Source organism: Blennius ocellaris, assembly GCF_963422515.1.
Source record: "Blennius ocellaris genome assembly, chromosome: 12".
Classification (NCBI taxonomy): Eukaryota; Metazoa; Chordata; class Actinopteri; order Blenniiformes; family Blenniidae; genus Blennius; species Blennius ocellaris.
In genome coordinates, this window is record NC_137661.1 from 27,157,884 (window position 1) to 27,183,922 (window position 26,039).

The 26,039-nt window shown below is 48.1% G+C and overlaps 2 protein-coding genes across 2 annotated transcripts in view; one reads left to right on the forward strand and one right to left on the reverse strand.

Annotated features, from left to right (window-relative positions):
• On the forward strand, window positions 1-8,697 carry LOC308137582 (NLR family CARD domain-containing protein 3-like; the record flags this gene model as incomplete). The annotated part of the gene is made up of 10 exons (XM_080506334.1): window positions 1-95; window positions 2,877-3,005; window positions 3,080-3,137; window positions 3,291-3,497; window positions 4,163-5,946; window positions 6,027-6,200; window positions 6,611-6,784; window positions 6,886-7,059; window positions 8,014-8,060; window positions 8,156-8,697. 10 exons carry the CDS (start codon window positions 1-3, stop codon window positions 8,695-8,697), a joined length of 3,384 nt encoding a protein of 1,127 aa, XP_080362460.1.
• Window positions 8,698-15,761: 7,064 nt separating this feature from the next.
• Window positions 15,762-26,039, reverse strand: part of LOC308137295 (calcium/calmodulin-dependent protein kinase type IV-like) — a gene marked incomplete at both ends in the record, with an annotated part of 11,244 nt that continues 966 nt past the window's right edge. The window contains 13 exon segments of the mRNA XM_080505914.1: window positions 15,762-15,858; window positions 15,860-16,155; window positions 16,157-16,234; window positions 16,237-16,281; window positions 17,225-17,377; window positions 17,654-17,780; window positions 18,039-18,114; window positions 18,529-18,603; window positions 20,140-20,230; window positions 22,278-22,350; window positions 23,084-23,166; window positions 24,474-24,536; window positions 24,607-24,685. Coding sequence (XP_080362040.1) covers window positions 15,762-15,858; window positions 15,860-16,155; window positions 16,157-16,234; window positions 16,237-16,281; window positions 17,225-17,377; window positions 17,654-17,780; window positions 18,039-18,114; window positions 18,529-18,603; window positions 20,140-20,230; window positions 22,278-22,350; window positions 23,084-23,166; window positions 24,474-24,536; window positions 24,607-24,685 — 1,336 coding nt within the window.

Consider the following 26,039-nt stretch of genomic DNA (forward strand, 5'->3'; position numbering starts at 1 on the left):
ATGGGCGGCGCTCTGCAGGTCAACCGGCCTGGTTCAGAAGGCCTCTGGCGTCTTGAGGGCGTGTCTCAGCCCAGCAGCAGTTTGTCATCTGGACTGTGAGAGACGAGGGAGGGACGGCGTCTTCAGATCAAACAGGACAGACAGAAAGACGGACGAGCCACTTCGTCTGCTCCAGGAGTGTCTCTGAGGAGAGGTGGAGGACGTCCAGCAGGTCAGAATCTCTTTTTTTCCTTTGTCTTTTCTCTATCTTCCTCTCTTCTTCTTTCCATTACATTCTTTTTTTAAATTAATCTTTGACTTGATTTCACTGTGTGTGTGTGTGTGTGTGTGTGTGTGTGTGTGTGTGTGTGTGTGTGTGTGTGTGTGTGTGTGTGTGTGTGTGTGTGTGTGTGTGTGTGTGTGTGTGTGTGTGTGTGTGTGTGTGTGTGTGTGTGTGTGTGTGTGTGTGTGTTAAATATTAACACGAAATGACACAATTTATATTGATATATGATATATAGTAAACTGTTATCAGTCGCCAGTCTTCCTTGTTCTCATTGAATCAAACCAGAATGTTATTTAATAGGATGAAGACGCAGAACAGAGGAAACTCCCTTGGATTTGGACCAGGACCAGGACCAGAACCTGGACCAGGACCAGGACCAGGACCAGGATCAGGATCAGGACCAGAACCCAGCTTTCAGTCCATAATGAGTTACTGGTCCAAACACACACTGGTGTCTCCTGGAGAACCTCCTTCCTTAAAGACGCAGTACGTTTTCTTTCAGCTGGTTCAGTATCTACTGTCTTTCTTTGCTCAATGATTCATTGAACTTGATTGACATTATTGTCGCTCTCACTCCTTTTGTCTTCCTCGATATGAGCTGAACACACTGGCGACGTGACGGTTTTGAACGAATCGTCCAAAACCCGCGAGTCACTTTACTGAACGGCGACTCACGAGTCATCACGTTCGTTAACTGGTTCTGAGTCGTTCTTGCTCCAGCGGCAGAGGAAAACACTAACGTCACTGTTGTGCTGCTGCTACTCAAACTGCAACTTATAAATAAGTCACATTATACACTTTAGCATGCTGCTAATAGCTGCTAATAGCTGCTAATAGCTGCTAATAGCTGCCCGACTCAACTTGGAACCGTAAAGATGGTTCACCTCCTCTGAATCGTTCGGTACGTAGAGTCGGTCTTATCTGTCTTTCTTGTTCATTAAAATCTGAAAGTGTTGTTTTGTAGGAGGAACAAGCAGAACAGAGGGAACTCTCCTGGACCAGAACCAGAACCTGGACCAGAACCTGGACCAGAACCGGGACCCAGCTTTCAGTCCATAATGAGTTACTGGTCCAAACGCACACTCGCGGATCCCGGAGAACCTCCTTCCTTAAAGACGCGGTACGTTTTCTTTCAGCTGGTTCAGTATTTTCCTTCCATAAGGATTCATTGAAGTTGACTGACGCCGGTGAGATTCACCTACCATCGTGGAAATAAATAAATAAATAAATAAATAAAAACATAAAAACATACATAAAATTAATATCAATATTTTCCACTGATTTGTGTTAAAGATGCATTTTCGGTGTGACTCTACACATGTTCCGGGGCAGAAATCCCTGGCGAGGCAGTGGAGAGCTGAGTCATGTGATCCGATATAACCTGGGTCACATGACCTTTCTGCTCCTCAGCATATCAACACCATGAACGTTACACTAATATTGTTCTCCAGCAGGACTCTACAGTCTGGGTCATGTCTATAATGTGTGTGTGAGAGAATCCGTCACAATAAAGTGCAGAGAAAAGTCAAGCCAGTGAGGCAGGCAGTACCCTGCCTCACCTCAAGGGGGCGTACCTGAACTGAATTATGGTCACAATCTCCTTTGAGGCTGATTTTATAGAAAATAATTCACACACCTGTCTTTCCTGTTCTCGTTCACTCAAATCTGAATGTGTTATTTTGTAGGATGAACAAGCAGAACAGAGGGGACTCACCTGGACCTGGACCTGGACCTGGACCTGGACCTGGACCTGGACCTGGACCTGGACCTGGACCTGGACCTGGACCCAGCTGTGTGTCCATGAAGAGTGACTCCTCCTTCAACAGACTTATACAATTTAGAAAACATCCTTCCTTGAAGACGTAGTACGTTTTCTCTCACATGATTCAGTTCGGGTTGAATAACTGACATTGTTATCATTATTTGTCTTTATCAATATGAGCTAATCACACTGACATGGGACGCATCAGGACATCGGGACACAGGACATTGGGACATTGGGACATCAGGACATCAGGACATTGGGACGTCGGGACATTGGGACATTGGGACATTGTGACATCAGGACAACAGGACATCAGGATATCAGGACATTGAGACATTGGGACATTGGGACATTGGGACATTGGGACAACAGGATATCAGGACATTGGGACATTGGGGCATTGATACATCGGGACATTGGGACATTGGGACATCAGGACAACAGGACAACAGGACAACAGGACATCAGGATATCAGGACATCAGGACATTGGGACATTGGGGCATTGATACATCGGGACATTGAGACATCAGGACATTGGGACATCGGGACATTGGGACATTGGGGCATTGAGACATCGGGACATCAGGAAACGTATCAACAAGTTAATGTGACGACTCGTTAGGATTCAGAGACGACCAGAGAGATTATTCATTAGATTTGATTGAACATTTGACAACAAATCAGTGATTGACTTTTCCGTCTGTGTCCTAAAACACGGCTAGTTTATAACTAGTTTATAACTATACATTTATTATCCCTACAGTATTTTTTTTTACGAAGTTGTGACTCGGGGAATCTTCTAAACCCGGCTGAGACTCACAATATTCTTGTCCCGTGGTTCCAGCCGCTCTGTTCCAGATGTGTTTGCTTCAAGCCGTGACTCTGAGGCTCCGTCCGGCGCCGCGTCCATGAGGAGCGACCAGTCGATGTTTGAGCCCATCGAGTTTGGATCTGGAGCAGGAAGTGAGAATCGGTGAGTGGGGGGGGGGGGGGGGTTCACTGTCACGCCAGTCAGCAGCTTTAACAAAGTCAACCATGTTTCTACAGCGACGTCCAGCAGAGCTCCGCCCCTCCGCATCAAACACATCTGGACTCCATATTTGCGGTGAGAACGAGTCTCCATTCAGATATCGAACATATGGCAACGTCTTGGAAATTAACGTTTTTTTTTTAAATAGATCAGATTCTGCTTGTAGAGGAGCGGAATTCCCCTCACGTCTCTAACTCCTGCTCAACCCCAGATGTTTCTCTGTTCCAGCTGCTGGAGGACAACATGGTGGCTTTCATGAGGAAGGAGCTGAAGGAGATGAAGAGGCTGCTGAGGCCAGATTACCCAGCGTGCTCGGCGGGCGGGAGGGCGGACGAGGACGACGGGCAGAGGAGCAGCAGAGAGTCGCTTCTGAGGATCACGTTGGACCTCCTGAGGAGGATGAAGCAGGAGGAGCTGGCCGAGCGTCTGCGGAGCAGTAAGAGGAGTTCGTCTCGTTTCATGGGAAACCTGGTGGGGAAATTATTGGAAAGGGGGAAAGAGCTGGTCCTCAGCTTTAAAATGAGGTATTACATGTGGACTAGCAAGTGAGCGATGAATGTTTTTTGTGGATTTTCTAGCCTGGGATCTTGATGTTTAGCAGGAGTGGTAGACCTATCCAAGATGGCGGCGCTGGAGGCACGTCACATCAACAGGCGCTGATGGGCTTTGGGCATCTGGTGTTTTATATCTGTGCTTACACACATACTCAAAACCAGCCTTTCTTCTTCTTCTTCTTCTTCTTTTTTTGATTTTTAAAAAAAAACACTGAATATACCAACATGGGCAAAAATGACGTCGGTAATTTTCGTACATTTCGGTAAATGTTCGGTTTATTGCCCAGGCCTAACTCCAGTCATGTCCTTCTCCTGCATGTGAGTCGGAGAAAAAGTGAAGTCGCGCACAAAAATTCTACAAGCAGCAGAGACGATCCGACACAAAGAGAGTTGGTGAACTCTGCTGTTCGTGTGATGCAAACATCTCCGCTGAGAGGCTGATGGAGGAGCTGATGGAGGAGCTGATGGAGGAGAAAGGTCTCCACTGACACTCAACTCTTTCATGGTGTCTTCTTTTCAGGAACCTTCGTTCCATTGTGCCAACAGAAGGTGAAATCCGCCCTGAAGAAGAGGTTCCAGGTGGTGTTCGAGGGGGTCTCCAGAGCAGGAGAGTCCACCCTCCTGAACCAGATCTTCACGGAGCTCCACGTCACGGAGGGAGGGACTGCGGAGGTCAACGAGGAGCACGAGGTCAGACGGATCGAGGCGTCGTCCAGGAGAGCGGACGGAGGAGGAACCAGCGTCAGACCGGCAGACCTGTTCAAAGCCTCGCCTGGGGGGTCTCCGCCAATCAGAACGGCGCTGACGCTGGGAGTGGCCGGCATCGGCAAGACGTTCCTGACCCAGAAGTTCACTCTGGACTGGGCCGAAGACCAAACCAACCGGGACGTCCACTTCACGTTCCCGTTCACCTTCAGAGAGCTGAACCTGCTGAAGGAGAGGAGGTTCAGCTTGGTGGGCCTCGTCCATCACTTCTTCCCTCCGACCAAAGAAGCGGGACTCTGCGGCTTCGAAGACCTCCGGGTGGTCTTCGTCTTCGACGGTCTGGACGAGTGCCGCCCCCCTCTGGACTTCCGGCACACCGGGATCCTGACCGACGTCACAGAGTCCACCTCGGTGGACGTGCTGCTGACAAACCTCATCAGGGGGAACCTGCTTCCCTCCGCCCGCCTCTGGATCACCACGCGGCCTGCGGCGGCCAACCACATCCCCCCGGACTGTGTCGGCATGGTGACGGAGGTCCGGGGGTTCACCGACCCGCAGAAGGAGGAGTACTTCAGGAGGAGGTTCCGGGATGAGCGGCGGGCCGGCAGGATCATCTCCCACGTCAAGACCTCACGGAGCCTCCACATCATGTGCCACATCCCAGTCTTCTGCTGGATCACCGCCACGGTCCTGCAGGAGGCGCTGGGGAGCGGAGAGGGGGGAGAGCTGCCCAAGACCATGACTCAGATGTACATCCACCACCTGGTGGTGCAGGCCAAAGTCAAGAAGGTGAAGTTTGATGGAGGCGCTGCCACAGATCCACACTGGAGTCCAGAGAGCAGGGAGATGATAGAGTCTCTGGGGAAACTGGCTTTTGAGGAGCTGCAGAAAGGAAACCTGATCTTCTACGAATCCGACCTGGCAGAGTGTGGCATCGACCTCAGAGCAGCCTCGGTGTACTCTGGAATGTTCACACAGGTCTTTAAAGAGGAGCAGGGCCTGTACCAGGACAAGGTCTTCTGCTTCATCCATCTGAGTCTTCAGGAGTTCCTGGCTGCTCTTCATGTCCATCAGACCTTCATGAACTCCGGAATCAACCTGCTGGATGAACAACAGCAGACGTCCTGGTGGCCAAACGCGTCGAAGGAAAAGCCCAAAGTGAACTTAAACCATCTCCATCAGCGAGCCGTGGACGAGGCCTTGAAGAGTCCAAACGGACACCTGGACCTGTTCCTCCGCTTCCTCCTGGGCCTTTCGCTGGAGACAAATCAGAAGCTCCTCCGAGGTCTGCTGACACAGACAGGAAGTGGCTCACAGACCAACCGGGACACGGTCCAGTACATCAAGAAGAAGCTTAGTGGGAGCCTGTCTCCAGAGAGAAGCATCAACCTGTTCCACTGCCTGAACGAACTGAACGACGGTTCTCTGGTGGAGGAGATCCAATGGTACCTGAGATCAGGACGTCTCTCCACTGACAGACTGTCTCCTGCTGAGTGGTCCGCCCTGGTCTTCATCTTACTGTCATCAGAAGAAGATCTGAAGGAGTTTGACCTGAAGAAGTACTGTGCTTCTGAGGAGGCTCTTCTGAAGCTGCTGCCTGTCGTCAAAGCCTCCAACAAAGCTGAGTACGTGGTTCAGGAACAAACATGTAGGCCCGAGTCCGTCAAAAACACCAGATTGGTTCTCATTGTTGGTTCTTCTTCAGGTTGAGCAGCTGCGGCCTGTCGGAGAGAAGCTGTGGAGCTCTGTCCTCAGTCCTCAGCTCTCAGTCCTCCAGTCTGACACATCTGGACCTGAGCAACAACGACCTGCAGGATTCAGGGGTGGAGCGTCTGTATTCGGGATTGAAGAGTCCTCACTGTAAACTGGAAGCTCTCAGGTTCTGACCTCATGGTTCATTCTTGCCCCGCACTCTTTCCTCTCCTCCTGCTCTCTCTGGAATATCGAGAATATCTATTAACTCCCGTGTTTTCCTCCTGCTGTCTGTAGAACATCGGTGAACTCCTCTGTTCTCCTCACACCTCTAGAACATCAGTAGAACGCGTCAGAGCATTGTAGCGTCTTGACGTTTCCTCAATGATTTAACCAGGAAGTAAAACAACAAACGTAAAGGTTCCAGCGTCAGTCCAGCTGAAGAGCAGCAGCTTTACTTCCTCCACTCACCGTGTTCGTGATTCTCCACGCCGCAGAGTTCTGCCTCAGACTCTGGCGTGAAAAACAAGGATTTGTGTCTCACTATGTTGTTTTCTTTGTTTTCCCAATTGACCGATTGATCTTCTTCTTCTCCAGGTTGAGCAACTGTGGTCTGTCAGAGAGAAGCTGTGGAGCTCTGTCCTCAGTCCTCAGCTCTCAGTCCTCCAGTCTGACACATCTGGACCTGAGCAACAACGACCTGCAGGATTCCGGGGTGGAGTTTCTGTCTTCTGGACTGGAGAGTCCTCACTGCAAACTGGAAGCTCTCAGGTCAGGATCCAGCCGCTGGCTGATCAGGTCGATGTTGGTGCGGCGGTGGAGGATCTTCCTCCTCCTGTCTTGACTTGACGCCATGTTTGTGGTTCCTCCAGTCTGTCAGGGTGTCTGGTCTCGGAGGGGGGCGGTGCTTCTCTGGTCTCAGCTCTGAGCTCCAAGTCCTCCCGTCTCAGGGAGCTGGACCTGAGCTACAACCACCCAGGAGCCTCGGTGGTGGAGAAGCTGTCCGCTGCAGTGGAGGATCCGACCTGCGCACTGGACACTCTCAGGTATGGACACACAAGCAGGAGGTCCTCATGCGGACTCAGGTGTTCTTTCAAAATGTCTCCAGTTATCAGCGACTTAGACTCAATCCCCCGCCCGTCTCCCAGCTGTATATAGGAGGAGGGGAACAGAAACAGGCTAACAGGTTAGCATGTCCTCCAAACGTCCCCACAACAGTTCTGAGCAAAGTTTGAATTGAGTCAGTGTGAGCTGAAATACATCAGGAGGCTTCGTTCATCACTTCATCTCTGCAGCTTCATGAGCTCCAATGTTCAGAATCGAGGAACTCCTTGAGCTACACCTTCTTTTCTTTCCAATCAATTTTGCTTTAGGACCCCTGTGTTTCATGATATGAGTGGATTAACAGATTCCCTGACCCTAAAAAACGTGTGTCTACTCTCTACAACTATTTTCATAGCTGTTGTAGATCATGAGAAACACCAATGAACAGACTACAGACAACATTGACGGCAATCTTGAAATTGCCACATGACCTCCTGACCCGATTTCAAATCTGATTACATATTTGGAATATTCACCCCTGTTTACCTGTATAGTGATTCGTCTACCAGACTAGGAGATATGATTATTTCCTATAAAGCATGGCGGGCCCGGTGGCCATATTGGATTTAAAGAATTGCAGTGGCATCCAACCAATGTGGTCCTGTTCACAGGCCATCATCATCACAAATGAGTGGAAATAAAATCTGCATTTTACCTGATTAGGGTGCTCACATATAACATTTGAGATGTTTTAGTGGCCACATCGGCATTTTGGTGGGCCATATTTAAATTTGAGGCCAAATTCAAGGTGGCTTCAGAGATTATCTGAGCATGAAGTACCAGAATCCACACAGAAAAACAACCAGAGCCTGGAGGAAACGGCAGGTCCGTCCTGGTCCGGACCTGTCGGGACCTCACGGTGGAGAGAAAAGCCTTCTGACTGTTTCCCCCTGCAGGGCGGACCACGGTGCAGAGCAGTGGTTAAAACCTGGGCTGAGCAAGTGTAAGTCTGGCTGATAAGTCAATAAGTCCTTCACACTTGTCAGATGATGACCTGCAGCTGAGTTTTCTTCCAACCCCCCCTCCTCCACCCACCAGATTTCACCCAACTCGAAGTCGACACAAACTCCACGAACAGAGTCCTGAAACTGTCCACCGACAACGTGGAGGCGACGCGCGTGGAGGAAAAGCAGCCGTATCCCGATCACCCCGACCGGTTTGACGACTGGTGTCCTCAGCTGCTGTGCAGAAACGTCCTGAGCGGCCGATGCTACTGGGAGGCGGCGTGGAGCGGAGAAGTTTCCGTATCGGTGAGTTGCAGAGGAATCGGAAGGAAAGGAAGCAGCGCCGAGTGTCTGTTCGGACGGAACCATCAGTCCTGGAGTCTGTACTGCTCCGACGAAGGTTTCTCTGTCACGCACAATAGCCGAGGAACGACCATCTCCTCCTCCTCCTCCTCCTCCTCCTCCTCCGGTAGAGTCGCAGTGTATGTGGACTGTCCCGCTGGCACTCTGTCCTTCTTCACAGTTTCCTCCGCCTCTCTGATCCACCTCTACACCTTCAACACCACCTTCACTGAGCCCCTGTCTGCCGGGTTTGGACTCTGGTCGCCAGGTGGTTCAGTGAGCGCCAGGCCCTAGCAGCCGGGGAAGACTCTCCCAGGTCCAGAACTCGCTATGTTTCTGATGTGCATGTAATTTAAAAAAAATAAAATAAAAAATTGTTGCTTTTGGAGCGGCGTGGTTATGTGAGTCGCTCCACCAGGTTACCAAGGAAGGAAGGAAGGAAGATTTTGGAAAAAAGAAAGCAAAAAAAAATGAAAATACAGGAAATAAAGAGAAAAAAATTAGAGGAAAAATGAAAGAAAATGAGAAATAGAACAAAAAAGGACAAAGAGACACAGAAAGACCAATAAAGAAAACAAGATAATACATCATGAGGTGTGTGTTTCCTATCGCGGTGTGGGGCCTGTTTATCTCCCATGGATCAGCTTGTTGTTATTGGATAGGTCACGTTCTTTCGTGTTTATATTGACTTGTTTCCCTCTTAAATATCCAAGTTTTTACAGTGTTTTGAAGTTATAGTCGGCGTTTTATGAGCCTTGACGAAAGATTGAGCCTGGAAGAGACCGAGAGAGGAGGAAAGGAGCACGGGCGGCGGGAGCGGCTAGCTCACGGCTAGCTCGCGGCTAGCGGCTAGCTGCTAGCTCGGGCGGCTAGTAGATAATCAAGTAATATCTGGAGTCATCTTCGGGGATTCCTCAGTCGGAAAAGCTCTTGGACGTGTTGGATCCAGGAAGCCGGTCGTTCTACCAAAAGTCAGGAGCCTCAAAGCCTCAAAGGTGAAAACTGGCGTCTGCTGAGGCGAGGAGACGAGGACGAATGGAGGACGAAGCGTCTTCTGCTTCCTCAAACATGTTCCAGACGGGGTCACCGATGGCAGAACCACCTTCTGTGTCTTCTTCATCAATCACTGGGTTTGAAATGACGACGATGATGAAATATGGTTAAATTCAGCCTCTTTGTGGTCAAAACTCTGATCCTCCATAATGTAAACACAACTTGGGCGTGTGCACAACTCGTGATGTCACTCTATTATTGTCAGAAGCTCCGCCCAGCAGTGGAAATAGCGCCGTTTATCGGCTATTTTCTCGCAGATTGCCGTGTTTTAACAGTTTACCCTTCGGCCAGTTAGCAGGAAAAATGTCCCTAGAAGCGACACCAGAGTGTTTTGGAGGTTAAATTTTCATTTCACTCGGACTTTAAATCCTTCCCGCTGAGGCTGGAGGCGAGCAAAAGAAGAGCACAGGAGCCGTGGAGGATGTCTATCTGCTAAACTTTACTGTACATGTGATGTGAGAGTCAAAACATTCTGCGGTAGATTATTCATCCGGACCGAAGTGGGACGCATCGCGTCGCGTCGGCGTCTCTAATCTGATATGAGCAACGGAAGTTCCATGATGCATGCAAAGATACAGGTGTGGCGGCCCACGCCGGCAATCCTTCACTTTATGTCTCCAAAATCAGAAATGAAAAAGATACAAGTTTATACTTATCAAACACAAAACATTTAAAGATTAGCCCCGCCCACCTCAAGCCCCTCCCCCCCGATTACCCAACAGGCCCGGGATTAATAGAAGCAAAAGTATTCATGTTTTTACAGAAGAGTATAGATGTAAATCAAATAGTCACATGCTTTCACCATGACGGCGACGCATCCAGTACGATCCGTTTGGCAGGAAGTTACGGTACGAAGGTCGGACACGTCGGACCGGGGGGAGGCGAGGAGTTCAGAGAGGAACCAAACCACCGAGCCACAGAACCCGGACACATCTCAACGTGACACAACGACGGGAACCAAGAAGAAGAATAAGAACGAAAGAAAGAAAGAAAGAAAAACTGGAAAAACTAAAAAATAAGAAAAAAAGAAAAAAGAACTGGAAAAAAGAAAACAGAAAGAAAAAAGAGGAAAAGGACAATAGTGAAAGAATGAGAAAAACAAAAAAAAAGAATGGCCAACAAAAGGGAAAACTTAAAAGAAATGGAAAAAAAGAAAGAAAAGAAACAAAGAAAATAGATGAAAAAAGAAGAAATGACAGAAAAAAGGAGTGAATGAAAAGAGGGGGAAGAGAAAAAATAAGAAAAACAAACAACTTAAAGGTACAAAAAAGAAAAACAGGGAGAAGATTTTATGGTGATTAAAGAGATCAAAGCCAAAGTTCAGATCAAACTGATGTGTGTTGGCTGAAGCCCGGCGGCGGCAGCATCGTGACGAGGAAACAGGAATAATGAACTCTTCCGCAGCTTCAATTAAATTCATCAAAGTTTTGGTTTGTTGAAAAGAATTTAGCTTCCTTCTCTTCAGGCAAGCAGGGTTTTGAAACGACGAGTTGAGTCGGTGTTCTTTGATCTCAGAAGACGGAGAAACTCGTCAAAGTGTTAAAAAAACAACAACCTGCGACTGAAAGTTTCAACTTACAAACTCTGGGGAAGTTTTTTTTTTTTAAAGATGAAAAATCCATGTTGAAGGAAATGTTTTTTTTTCTTGACGTTTCACAGAATTTTAACCAGGTTTCATTAAAATTGGCTTCACTTTGAGCCTAATTGTTTGTTTTTGTTTAATATAGACGTTGTCATCTCGTATACTCTGACAGACCAAAGTAAAACTTTAAAGTTTAAATTTAAAGGTTATTATGGCTCCATTTTTCCAAAACAGGCAGGATGAAATTTCCAATTGTAATTAAACCTTCTGGTGCAAAATGCAGTGAAACATCTGTTGAATTGTGGGTGTGATTGAAACATTTATTGTGAAAGGTGATCATTTATCAAACCTTTTGCGACTGACATGAAAGCAGACATGAAGAAAAGCAAAAAAAAAAGGGTTAGGGTTTGTCGGTTTGGTTCCTCTTTGTAAAGGAAAACCTCAGAATAAAACCTTCAATTATAGATATTCTGTACTCTTCTATCAAAGTGCATCATTGAAAAAACACTTGATCTTCACCTCCGGGTGGCGCCATCGTAGCACGCTGCCTTGCTATTGGCTGCTTGAAGCCTGAAGTTTAGGAGTTCGCAGCTTTTCTAGAGGTACGACGGAGAAAATGTCCAGTTGGAGCTGCAGTGGTGTCGAGAACCGCCAGGCATCATTTAGGTATTCGGGAATGTTTGCTTCACGGTTTCACTTGAGTTCATATATTATCCTTTATTTTTAGCGTTAGCATGACGGCGCTCATCTTGTTTTTTTGTCCATTTATCCAGAACTTTAACGCCATGTCTTGTTCCTGTCGTACCTCAAGAGTAGCCGAAACCGAGAACCCAGAAGTCAGCGCAGAATCTTTAACAGACTCACAAGCCTCATTTCCAATCGACCCTTTGCATCGAGCCACAACGTGTTGATATGGCGCCACCTGGAGTCGGTAAACTGAATTACAAGACGTGTATTTCAGGTTTCTTGACCGTGTGTTTTAATAAAAGTTGTTGACGATGTGGATATCGAAGGGTCGGTTGGTCGGGGGCGAGAGTGTTTCCCCTTCAGGATCCTAGGACTTCTCAGAGTGGCTGTGACAGAACAAAGAAGACCCATTTCTGCTTCGGTTACTAATTTGTCCTGCGTCCTGTGCAGAACGAGGCCCGAGCAGGACGATACGGTACGGTTTGGTATGGTAGCGGGACGGTACGGCACGTCACAGTATGCAGAAGTTGCGGCCGTCCAAGTAAAGCCTCTGTGAAAAACCGCTTCCAGAACTTTCTGATTGTGAACAACGAGAACGTTTGTCAGTGGGGACAGCGTGAAAACTCGCCCCGCCCCAACTCGCATCCACAACTAATCCGCGGTGATTTAACTTTGAATTGGCTCCAGGAGGCGGAGCTACATCAACCACCTCCCAGTTGGTCACCTTTGTTGAGGACAAGGGTCAATTCTCTGCCGACACGGTGACTCCAAAGTCCTGGAGTGAAGACCTGCTAACAACCTGCTCCGATACTCAAAGACGATCGAGACGCTTCGGGGACAATGTTTGGTATGTTTGTTCTTCCTGCTGTCCTTTTTGGACTGTCTCAGCCACTGTAGCTTCACGTACAACTTATGTCAATACCTCCCCCCCCTCCCCCACCTGTGCATTTGATTTGGAAGCCCCTGTAGACTAAGAGGTTAGAGCGTGTGGTTTCTGATCGGATTACAGAGTCTGTTTTTTTGGGGGGGGGCAAAGGTCAGATTTCGGTCTTTCCTCGGGGGCTGGAGCGCCCGAACGTGTCTCCGAGTGTCTGGAGTGGAGCCGGCCTGAAAACCCAACTACGGTATGTACAGTGCAAACAGGAGAGCGTCATCGACGCTGGTGAAAGTGTAAACAACACAGGGAGTCACTACCAGCTCACGAACACAACAAGCTACGTACCTAAGACTAGCTACCCAACGGCCGGGTCGGACGGTCAGCGCAGGGCGGCGGAGGAAAACGGTAGAAAGGGTTTTTACAAAGAGCTTGAGAGGCAGAAAGGTCCCACACCCCCCTACCCCGGAGAGTTTGAAAGCCTCGAGCAAAACAAGGGAAGGGATGCGAGAGGAAGAGGACGAGGAAGGAGATCCAGAGAGAGAGACAGAGCTGTCCGTTGCGTCCGCCCACTCCAGAAAACGTTTGTAAAATACAATCAGTCCTCAAAAGCCCAGCGAAAAGTACTTCTTCTTCGAAAAGTTCTCCGGAAGGTCCTGTTTGTCCCCTCATCGGGGACTCAACGTTCACTTTTCTGAATCCGACGAGTCCCAAAAGACACGTTTTGACTCCAAACGACTTTTGACAACCGAGCCTGCAGCCGTCTGGGTTACATCGCAAACTGAACGTGGAAAACGGTTTTTTGGGGGGGTTCGGTTACACGACAACATTCAAGTGAAAAAAAGAACCTGAAGATTTTGAAACAATTTTTAAGAGCAACTCCAATGGTGGAACTTTTAGAAAATGATCCAACTCCATCTCTGTGGGAACTTTTCTGAAACGCTGCTGCTGCACGATCTGGCCGTAGTAACTCGTCGTTCTGCACATGCTCAGGTAGATAGACAATGAAAACGTTCCCTCCAGAGTGTCCTGACTCCCAGAGTCCATGTCTTCCTGGGACTTGGTGCTTTTATTTTGACAGTCAGACTAGAACGTCCGTGTTCGCCTGTCGTTAATGTTTTATAGTGTTTTGTTCTCTGCGCTTATGTGTGTGTGTGATTTTATTACAAATGCAAACAACAGCACCCGCTAGTGGCCAAATGTGAAAACTACATCGTTTTCATTTTTTCTGCCATTTCCATCTAAACAGATGCCATTTTCAAAGCGTTGCCATGTAAACGTGAAACTTTAGTGAAATGAGAACATTTTCACGTTTTACAAAAACAACCAGCAGCACCAACTTGTGGGCCCGGCATGCTAACGACATCATTTTCAGCACTTCCTTGAAAACAAACATCATTTGCCGCATGATCGTGAAACTTTTTTTTCTTTTAACCATACAAAATAAAAAGTCATTTTCACATGAAATGTTGTCGTGTAAACTGGTTGAATTTGAGCTGTGACATCACAAGAAGCGTTAAACCTGCAGCGAGCAGCACCCCAGTGTTTTTTAGCCTCAATGCTAACGCTAAGCTAATGTCATTGTAGACGAGACTCACAACTAAAAATATTGACCTCAAGCAAAGTTCAAATGAAAAAACGTCTCTGTTTTAACCCTTTGATGTCCTCTAAAGAGATAAAAGAACATTAGTTTGTTAGGTTGGATTTAAGTAATAAAGTATAACATTTTATAGGTTAATTGTTGAAATCTGAAGCTTAAATTGAGTCATATGATTGGTTTGCTTAGTCCTCGCGTTGAATTTGTTTCAAAAAAAAAATGAAAAATCCTCCAGTGAAAAAAAAAAAAAAAATCAAGAAAGCATTTAGGTTTTCAAACGCATAAACAAACATAAAGTTGTTGCGAATGCGTTGGAATGTCAGGATTACATTTCGGTCAATGATATTGACATTGTGCGTTCGTCCGTGACGGAACACAGGTTCTTCGGCGACGCGACGGCGGGTTAAAGGGTTGAACCCTGTCCTGAAACGAGGGTGAAGCAAACAGAAGGCGTCGTTTTTCTCTGCGCTGAGTCGTTTTCACGTTTCCACCCACGGCGGCGCCTCGTGACTCCCGCGACGTCCCCCCCCCCCGGAGTCAAGAGTTCAGTTTCCGAAGGATCCGGAATGGGTGGCGTGACGGAACGGCGTGGAAACGAGAGCCGACGTGACTCAATGGTTCGGTTTGTTTGTCTCTTTTAACGTCGGCAGCTTTTGAAACTTGCAAACGGGACGGTCGTTCGACGCTCTTTTCACCCTTCAGGGGGAAAGTCTGGTGTTTGGAGGCGGAATGCAAGCGGATTTTTTTTTTGTTTTGTTTGTTTGGGGGTTTTTTTGGACACGTTTGTTCCTGGAATCCAGAAAATGAGGCTAAAACAGTCGCAAAATGACGAGTGTGTGTGGGTGTGTGATGGTTAGCATTTCTGTTCCCACACGGATCCGTGTGAATAAATGAGTTTTACTCTTCTGCCAGGACGAGACCAAGACGCCTCAGGCCGCGTTTACGCGACAACGCTTTCAGATGAAAACGTAAAAATGCAGATCCGGGAGGTGAAGAACAGCTTGTTTTGAAATGCTGCTGTCATAGCAACGAGTAGATCTGCACACGCTCAGTAGATGGGATGTTAGGAGCAGTTTTCTCCACGGTGTCATGACTCCCAGTCGGTATTCTTCTTCCGGGGGACTTGCCGCTTTTATTGTGACAGTCACCGTAGTAAGAATCCAACATGGCCGTCTGCCTACTAGAATGTCTGTGTTCTCACTAGTGTTGGTGTTTATAGAGTTTTGTTCTCTGCGTGCGTGGGTTTATTACGAAGACAAGCCAACAGCGCCCACTAGTGGCCCGACGGGAAGAACTACCTTTTGTTTTTCAGCATTTCGGCCGTTTTCGGGCAACGATTCTCAAAACCGCTGCTGTAGGGAACTTTTCTCAACCTAAAACATGTTAACACCACGTTTCACTTGAAACGTTGTCGCGTAAACTGGGTCTCAATATGTACACACACACACACACACACACACACACACACACACACACACACACAACACACACACACTCAGTCATTTTGCCACTGCAGTAGCTATGTACCAGGCGGACAGATCCAGACCGGGGCGCAGGCCTGGCGATCATTGGCAGTTGGTGGTCTTGCTGTTAGGCTCCGCCCCCGGCAGGAAGCCATTGGTGAGGTTGTTGGGACTTGGGGGCGTGGCCAATGCCGGCTCCGCCCCTGGGGGCGGGCCCCACGACGGAGCAGCTCTTCCGCGGCGGCCGCGGTTGGACCAGCATGGTCTTGGGGATGACGGACGCCTGGCGCAGCCCGTCGGCACGCAGCGGTGGTCGGACGGGGGCGGGGCCCGTGGGCGAGACCTCGCCGCCGGGGGGTTTGGGGCTGCGTGGCGGCGACGGGCCGACGGCACTTTGGTCGGCCGGCGTCGACTCGGCGCCCTCCGGCGCGGCAGACCTGCGCGCTTTGGGGCGGGGGCCGGTTTTGTCTGAGGGGGCGGGGCCGGTGGACTCCGGGCGGCGGGTCCTGCTGCATGCTGCTCTGCCGGGAAGTCCCCGAACCCGGGATTTCACAGCTGTCGGTGCGACGCCGGCGAGCCCCTCGTGCATCCGGCTGGTCGCCACCACCGCCTTCATGGCAGCCTGGCGGCAAAAACAAAGCACCAATGAACACATAATTCCAACAGAGGAAACAACGAGGGAATCTGAAAATGCAACTTTTATAAAACGGTTTCCAAGGTGGAGCGCCCCGACTCTGTCTCTATGGTAACGCAACTGCGCACCAAGGCCGTGGTAGCTCGTTTTTCTGCACATGCTCAGTGGGTTATGTACGGAAGAGGATGAGGGCCACTGTGGGAAAAAAACCCCTGAGTTCTGACTTTTTTTTCTCAGAATTCTGAGTTTAAAAGTGGGAATTCTGAGTTCAAAGTCAGAATTCTGACAAAAAAAGTCAGAATTCTGAGTTTTAAAGTCAAAATTCTGAGTTTTTAAGTCAGAATTCTGCATTTAAAAGTCAGAATTTTAAAAAGTCGGAATTCTGTGTTGAAAAGTCAGAATTCTGTCTTAAAAAGTCAGAATTCTGCGTTTAAAAGTCAGAATTATGAGAAAAAAAGTCAGAACTCAGGATTTTAAAGTCAGAATTCTGAGTTTAAAAGTCGGAATTCTGAGTTTAAAGTCAGAATTCTGCGTTTAAAAGTCAGAATTCTGAGAGAAAAAGTCAGAATTCTGCATTTAAAAGTTGGCATTCTGAGTTTAAAATTCAGATTTCTGAGTTTATAGTCAGAATTCTGCATTTAAAAGTCAGAACTCAGGGGTTTTTTCCACAGTGGCCCTCATCCTCTTCCGTAGTTACGTGATGCATGGAGGCGGTGTTATTTGATAACTTCCTCAGGGAAGAACAGAGCCGACGGATGCACTGGATCGTGGACCGTCGGAATGTTCGACACCTGTCAACCTGCGGAATAAAGAAAGTCGCCTCGACTCTCCGTTCGTCTCTTCTTTAACGCAAAAAACCTTTTGTGGAATGAAAAGACGAGTGACGACACACTTTTCAGCTGGAACCGTGCGAACGGAGCCTGAGACTCGCCTTCAGTTTGCGCCGGGCGTTGAACTCCTGCAGCTTCCTCTGGGCGGTGTCCATGTGGGAGAAGCGGGCAGCCTTGCCCAGCACCCAGGGGTGCAGCAGGGCCTCGCGGACACTAAGGCGCTTGTGAGGGTCCAGGACTATCAGCTTACTGACCTGCAGACCAAAACCCCCCTGCGGTGAGTCTCATGAATCCTCACAAAATCCTTCATTTCCGTGTCTGTCGTTCTTATTTTTGTATTTGCTACGTAATCAGTTTATGCTTTTGCCTGAAAAGGAATGATCAGGTTTCTTTGGTTTCACAATTTTCTTTTTTTGGGGGGAAAAGGTGTTTGAATTGATATGGTAACTGCAGGTTTTATGTTCTCTCTCTCTCTCTCTCTCTCTCTCTCTCTCTCTCTCTCTCTCATAGTTTGTGAGACGTGAACTCACCAGATCCTTGGCGTTCAGAGACACGTCATCCCACCACGGAGACACAAACTCGTAGTCGCAGTTGAGGATGCGGCTGTACATGTACTGATCCCCCCTCGGGTCGAAGAAGGGCTCAAACCCACAGAGTCTGGGGGGGGGAGGAGGGGGGGGGGGGGGGTGGGGGGGGCAGTTTAACTCATGTATAGCTATACAGAGACTTAAATTCATGATAGTGGCACGATATGTCTGGAAGACCTTAAAGTTACTCTGCCAGAAAAACTATACGTCCCCGACACACCAAAACCAGACCCTTTATTCTGTGTGTGTGTGTGTGTGTGTGTGTGTGTGTGTGTGTGGGGGGGGGGGGGGGGGGGGGGGGGGGGGGGGGGGTTGTTATTGGACTCACAGGATGTAGAGGATGACGCCCACGGACCACATGTCCACTTCGGGACCGTACGCGTTGCCCCGCAGGATTTCCGGCGCTGTGGGCAGAAGAGCCAGTGAGATGTGAGATGTGGATAACAGAGTTCCCAGAATTCCCACAGGGCCACAGTGACAGTGAACGCAACACGGCCCAAACCTTCCCTGCTACACCTTATACCGCTGCTGCTACACCACCTTATTAATCCAACAAGAATCAGTAGCTTCTGCAGCGCCACCTGGAGCGTATCGTCCGCCTATGAGGCGATTTATCCTATTAGGTGAACGAACCCTAAAAACATCAAAGGGTTTCTGTTCCCACTCCAAAGCTGCTGCCAACAGACACTTAAAAAAGAAACACAGACCCGAAAAACTTGACGTTGCCAACGGGGCGTCGTACCTTCGACACTATGAGACCTAGTAATGGCCAGGCGGCTTTACCTTCACGGTACGACCAGTTTAATCCGTGTACTTACCGCAGTACCCCGGTGTCCCGCACACCGTCTTCATCGTCACCTGGTCGTCGATGATTTTGGAAAGACCGAAGTCGGCTGTGAAAGCGAGAGAGGAAAATTTCTCATGATCAGAACTCTGTTCTTTTTGGGGTTTTTTTTTTTTAAAGTGTTCTATTATTTCTATTTAGAGACAATCCAGGAGGAGGATGACGAGGATGAAGAGGAGGAGAGGACTCAAACTGAGCCTCCTCCATCTGGAGGTGTTGGCCCGCGGCTCGGACGCCATCTGGGCGTCGCAATGGAGGAGATCAAAGGAGGAGCGAGGCTTTGTGCCCGCGTTCAGCCGACACAAAGGAAAAAGGATTTCAGGCAGCACCTGTGTAGGAATCATGTTAAAACCCTAAAGCTATTATTATATTTGTAATACATTAATGATTCCCTCCATATCTGGCGACACAGGTCAGCCTGTAGATCCATTTTCCAGTGGTTGTTCAATACAAGCGACAGAATCTGGACGCCGGAGGAGGAGAGGAGGTAAAAAGGTAAAAAAAAGCAGCTTCCTCTTATCAGTGACGTCAGTCACACGTCGATGGCGAAGCGGTCGATGTAGAAAGATATCAGAACCGGTTCCACGTGTGAACGAGGTCTGGGTCTGGAGGGAAAACATCCAACTAACTTCTCTGCAGTGGAACGACGCCTGAGTTTGGTCGTAGGCGTTTGAGGCGTTTGAGGCTATTCCGAGGCACTTGTAGGGGGTTTGAGGCTACTGAGAAGCTTCAGAAGGGGTTTGAAGCTAGACTCCAGGAGGGGGTTTGAGGCTATTTAGAAGCTCCAGAAGAGGTTTGAGGCTATTCAGACGTTCCAGAAGGGGTTTGAGGCTAGACTCCAGGAGGAGGTTTGAGGCTATTCTGGGGCTCTTGTAGGGGGTTTGAGGCTACTCAGACGTTCCAGAAGGGGTTTGAGGCTCGACTCCAGGAGAGGGTTTGAGGCTAGACTCCAGGAGGGGGTTTGAGGCTAGACTCCAGGAGGGGGTTTGAGGCTAGACTCCAGGAGGGGGTTTGAGGCTAGACTCCAGGATGGGGTTTGAGGCTAGACTCCAGGAGGAGGTTTGAGGCTATTCTGGGGCTCTTGTAGGGGGTTTGAGGCTACTCAGACGTTCCAGAAGGGGTTTGAGGCTAGACTCCAGGATGGGGTTTGAGGCTAGACTCCAGGAGGAGGTTTGAGGCTAGACTCCAGGAGAGGGTTTGAGGCTAGACTCCAGGAGGAGGTTTGAGGCTAGACTCCAGGAGGGGGTTTGAGGCTAGACTCCAGGAGAGGGTTTGAGGCTAGACTCCAGGAGGAGGTTTGAGGCTATTCTGGGGCTCTTGTAGGGGGTTTGAGGCTACTCAGACGTTCCAGAAGGGGTTTGAGGCTAGACTCCAGGAGAGGGTTTGAGGCTAGACTCCAGGAGGAGGTTTGAGGCTAGACTCCAGGAGAGGGTTTGAGGCTAGACTCCAGGAGGGGGTTTGAGGCTAGACTCCAGGAGGGGGTTTGAGGCTAGACTCCAGGAGGGGGTTTGAGGCTAGACTCCAGGAGGGGGTTTGAGGCTAGACTCCAGGAGGGGGTTTGCGTGTCGTGCAGGTGGACAGTTACCGATCTTCAGCGGCGCGTCCAGCGACAGGTCGGCGTACAGCAGGTTCTCCGGTTTGAGGTCCCGATGCACGACGCCGTTCTCGTGTAAATACTAGAAAACACACAATAAACACACCTGAAGCCAAAGAGCTGAGTCCTCCGAGGACCTGGTAATGGTTTGTCCCATTGTGAGAACAGTGAATCCCCCCGTCAGCGACAATGGTGTGTCCTCTCGCTATAAAACATAACTACCCATTGACAATGGTTTGTCCCATTCTCAGAACTGACCACAGACAATGGACGAGTCCACTGACACCACACACAACGGACTGACCACAGACAGTGGACTGACCACAGACAATGGACGAGTCCACTGACACCACAGACAGTGGACTGACACCACAGACAGTGGACTGACCACAAACAGTGGACTGACCACAGACAATGGACTGACCACCGACAATGTACTGACCAAAGACAGTGGACTGACCACAGACAATGGACTGACCACAGACAGTGGACTAACCACAGACAATGGACTGACCACCGACAATGGACTGACCACAGACAGTGGACTGACCACAGACAATGGACTGACCACAGGCAGTGGACTGACCACAGACAGTGGACTGACCACCGACAATGGACTGACCACCGACAATGGACTGACCACAGACTGTGGACTGACCACAGACAATGGACTGATGACAGACCAAGGACTGACCACAGACAATGGACTGACCACAGACACTGGACTGACCACAGACAGTGGACTGACCACAGACACTGGACTGACCACAGACTGTGGACTGACCACAGACAATGGACTGACGACAGACAATGGACTGACCACAGACTGTGGACTGACCACCGACAATGGACTGACCACAGACTGTGGACTGACCACAGACACTGGACTGACCACAGACTGTGGACTGACCACAGACAATGGACTGACGACAGACAATGGACTGACCACAGACAATGGACTGACCACCGACAATGGACTGACCACAGACTGTGGACTGACCACAGACAATGGACTGATGACAGACAATGGACGGACCACAGACAATGGACTGACCACAGACAGTGGACTGACCACAGTCAGTGGACTGACCACCGACAATGGACTGACCACAGACAGTGGACTGACCACCGACAATGGACTGACCACAAACAGTGGACTGACCACAGACAATGGACTGACCACAGACAGTGGACTGACCACCGACAATGGACTGACCACAGACAGTGGACTGACCACAGACAGTGGACTGACCACCGACAATGGACTGACCACCAACAGTGGACAGACCACAGACAATGGACGAGTCCACTGATATTCTGAGTTGTTTGTAAAACTGCAGTGAAAAGATGTTGACGTGTTGAAGGGCCGCATGATGTTTCTGCTGCAGATTAACGACGCACATAAGTCTGATACAACAAATACAACTTTAATCCCAACACACACACACACACACACGCACACACACACACACACACACACACACACACACACACACACACACACACACACACACACACCACTGTTGACCTATATTTTTCAAACTGAGAAACATACGCCTCATATATCTGTGTGTGCGTGTGTGTGTGTGTGTGTGTGTGTGTGTGTGTGTGTGTGTGTGTGTGTGTGTGTGTGTGTGTGTGTGTGTGTGTGTGTGTGTGTGTGTGTGTGTGTGTGTGTGTGTGTGTGTGTGTGTGTGTGTGTGTGTGTGTGTGTGTGTGTGTGTGTGTGTTAATCCTCTCCAGTTATAATCTGTTCAGCAGCAGGATGGAAGCTGCTGTTACATAAGAAACCAACACGTGTAACTACTACACCTGCCAGGCCATACAACCAGCAACCAGCAACCATCAACCAACAACCGGCAACTACAAAACCATCCACCCCCTGGCAAGACAGGCAACTACTACCCCTGCCAGATCCTGGAACCAGCAACCAGCAACTGGAGCAACACCTACTGCCCCCCCCTAAAACCTAGGACAACTAAACAACGAGTGCAACCAAACTATCTGCTGCCAACACGACAAAACATCAGCTAACAAACAGAGCAACTGAAACCTCAGCAACACCGTTGCTCTTTATTTGTTGACGGACTGAGGTTGACTGTGAAGTTGATCAACTGAAGACGTCTTACCGCCACCGCTTCCAGGATCTGCTTGATGACGTGAGCCGCGTCTCTCTCGCTGTAGTACCCCCGCTCCACGATCCTGGAGGCAACGACACGGCAACACACATTATAGAGCATCTTCCTCCTCTAAAGTCAGATTATAGAGCATCTTCCTCCTCTAACGTCAGATTATAGACCATCTTCCTCCTCTAACACCAGAATATAGAGCATCTTCCTCCTCTAACATCAGATTATAGAGCATCTTCCTCCTCTAATGTCAGATTATAGAGCATATTCCTCCTCTGTCAGATTATAGAGCATCTTCCTCCTCTAACGTCAGATTATAGAGCACCTTCCTCCTCTAATGTCAGATTATAGAGCATCTTCCTCCTCTAATATCAGATTATAGAGCATCTTCCTCCTCTGTCAGATTATAGAGCATCTTCCTCCTCTAACACCAGAATATAGAGCATCTTCCTCCTCTAACCTCAGATTATAGAGCATCTTCCTCCTCTAACGTCACACTACTGAGCATCTTCCTCCTCTAACATCAGATTATAGAGCATCTTCCTCCTCTAATTCAGATTATAGAGCATCTTCCTCTCATTAACTGATGTAATTTCAGATTCTAGATTCCAGACTTCAGAGTTTATAGTCCAGTCCAAGTAGAGGACGAAGAAGAGAGGAGGAAGTAGAGAGGAAGAAGAGAGGAGGAAGTAGAGAGGAAGACTAGCCTAGCCGCCGTGGGCTAACGGCGCGGGACTTCCTGTTTTCGGTCCGGACCAATCAGTGAGCCGTGTTTCTCCTTCACTTCCTGTCCAGAGGATCCCTACCGGTCGAAGAGTTCTCCCCCGGTCACCAGCTCCAGCACCAGCGCGATGTCGGTGTCCGTCTCAAAGATCTCCTTCAGCTGGATCTGAAACACCGGCGAGGGAAAACACCCGTCAGACGCTCACGAGAAACGCCTGGGTGTTGCTGCCCTGAGCTCAGGCTCACAGGCTCCTTCATTCTGCCCTGAGCCCCGGTAGTTAGCGACGTCCATTCTATACCAATAATCCGTTTTTAGGTTGCAGGGAACACGTTCTCCTGGGACCTGCTGGTCTTATGGTTCACAGTCCAACGCCATGACAGTCCAACGCCATGACAGTCCAACGCCATGACAGTCCAACGCCATGACAGTCCAATGCCGTTGAGCTCGCCGTTCTGAACAGCGTGTTGTTCTCTGCACGCGTGAGGGTGTGGTTTCATTATGTAATCAAACAACAGCGCCCTCCCGTGGCCGGGCATACTAACTACATTCTTGTCAGCGTTTCTGCCTTTTTCTTTCCATATAAACAGACGTTGTTTAAACGGGACTTAAATACATTATGTAAAATCTACTTCCTGGAGGTTTTTCCAGCAGTAAGAATCATCTCCAGACCTGGAGCGTCACTCCAGACCTGGAGTGACGCTCCAGAAGTGAAGACAGTGTCTCTCTCTCCCTGGCTTGTTCCACATTTTAAAAAGTGTGTTGCTCCAAGCAGCCAATCAGAAATCAGAAATCAAACCCTTTATAGTGTCATCGGGGGTTTAGCCATTGCTATCGCTATGCTATCACTATGCTATCAATGTGCTATTGCTATGATATTAATGTGCTATTTCTATGCTATCACTATGCTATCAATGTGCTATTGCTATGCTATCACTATGCTATCAATGTGCTATCGCTATGCTATCACTATGCTATCGCTATGATATTGCTATGATATCAATGTGCTATTGCTATGCTATCACTATGCTATCAATGTGCTATCACTATGCTATCACTGTGTTATCACTATGCTATCACTATGCTATCACTGTGCTGTTGCTATGCTATCACTATGCTATCGCTATGATAACAATGTGCTATTGCTATGCTATCACTATGCTATCACTGTGCTATCGCTATGCTATCACTATACCATCACTATGCTATTGCTATGATATTGCTATGATATCAATGTGCTATTGCTACACTATGACTATGCTATCCATCCCCAATCAGCAGCCTGACATCCACCCAGTCAGAATCTCTCATCTTCTCTCTGACTGGAAGCTTCTGTGTGAAAAAAGAATCAACGAGCTCCACCTTGTTATATTTCCCCTCATAAATATGAAGAAAAGATTTGAAGACAAATGTTTCAGGGAGACTGGATACGCCAGGGTCGCGGGCGACGACTGACGAAGTCGGTGGTTACTCACGATGTTCGGGTGGGAAAGACGCAGCAGGACGCCGATTTCAGTGCGAACAATCTTCTTATCGATCTGCAGCGGAAACAGAAGCATGAGTTGGCAGAAATGTGAGACTCCACAGACTTCCTGTCGCTCCACTGACCGTCTTCTTCAGGACCTTGACGGCGTAGGGTTTCTGGGTCTGTTTCTCCTCGCAGCGGTACACGATGGACGTCGCTCCTCTGAGGGAACACACACACACACACACACATCACTTACAGGTTGCCATGGCGATGATATCATTGTAAAGTAACAGAAATTTTAAAAAAAAATTTTTTACCCTGGAAGTTGCAGTCAAATTTCACAAATAGTCAGAAAAACCCAGAATATTCTGTCATTATGTCACGTTTAGATTAAAGCTCAATTTAAAGTTTGACTAAAGTTAGATTCTACTCAGGTTTAGTTAGATTATAGCTTGATATAATCTAAACCTAACTATAATTAAAGTGATTACAGGTTTAGTTAGATTCTACTGAGGTGTAATTATATCACAGTTAGGTTAAGTAAGATTACAGATAGGCTAAATTGGATTAGAGTCAGATTTAGTTAGATTCTACTCAGGTTTAAAGTAAAGTCAACGTTAGTTAGATTATTGCTCAGTATAATCTAAACCTAACTATAATGAAGGTGATTATACTCAGGTTTAGTTAGATTCTACTCAAGTTTAGAGTAAAGTCAACGTTAGTTAGATTATTGCTCAGTAAAATCTAAACCTAACTATAATGAAGGTGATTATACTCAGGTTTAGTTAGATTCTACTCAAGTTTAGAGTAAAGTCAGGGTTAGTTAGATTATAGTTAGGTTAAGTTAGATAATAGTCAGGTTGAGTGAGATTAAAATCAGGGTTAGTGAGATTAAAGTCAGAGTTAGTCAGATTGTAGTCAGGTTTAGTTAGATGAAAGTTACATTTAATGGGATTAAAGTTGAAGGTTTAGTTAGATAGTAATTAGGTTTGGTTAAATTATGATTAGGTACAGTTAGATTATGGTTATTTGTAGGTTTTGATTGAAGTTAGATGGTTAAGTTTAGTTAGATTATAGTCAGGTTTAGTTAGATTAAAGTCAGGTTTAGTTAGATTATAGTCAGGTTTAGTTAGATTACAGTTTTGGTCCTCTGAAGTGATGACATCATGAATCTGTGTTCTGGGGGATCTGGTGCTCTGCTGGGACAGATGGAGGAAACAGATACACACACACACACACACACACACACACACACACACACACACACACGACACACACACACACACACACACACACACACACACACACACACACACACACACACACACACACACACGCACGCACGCTGACTCTCTTCCGGTCTCCATGGCAACAGGACACCCTGGTAACATGGCTGGTGGCTCACACTCTCGTTCTCCCAGTTCAGTTGTGGGTGTTGTTGTTGTTGTTGTTGCTGTTGTTGTTATTTACTGAGGCAACAACAAACACACTAACAAACACTGAAACCCACTGTACAGTACATATAACTTTTATTTATGACTATAAATGATGGTAAACACCAAAAAGTGTGCTT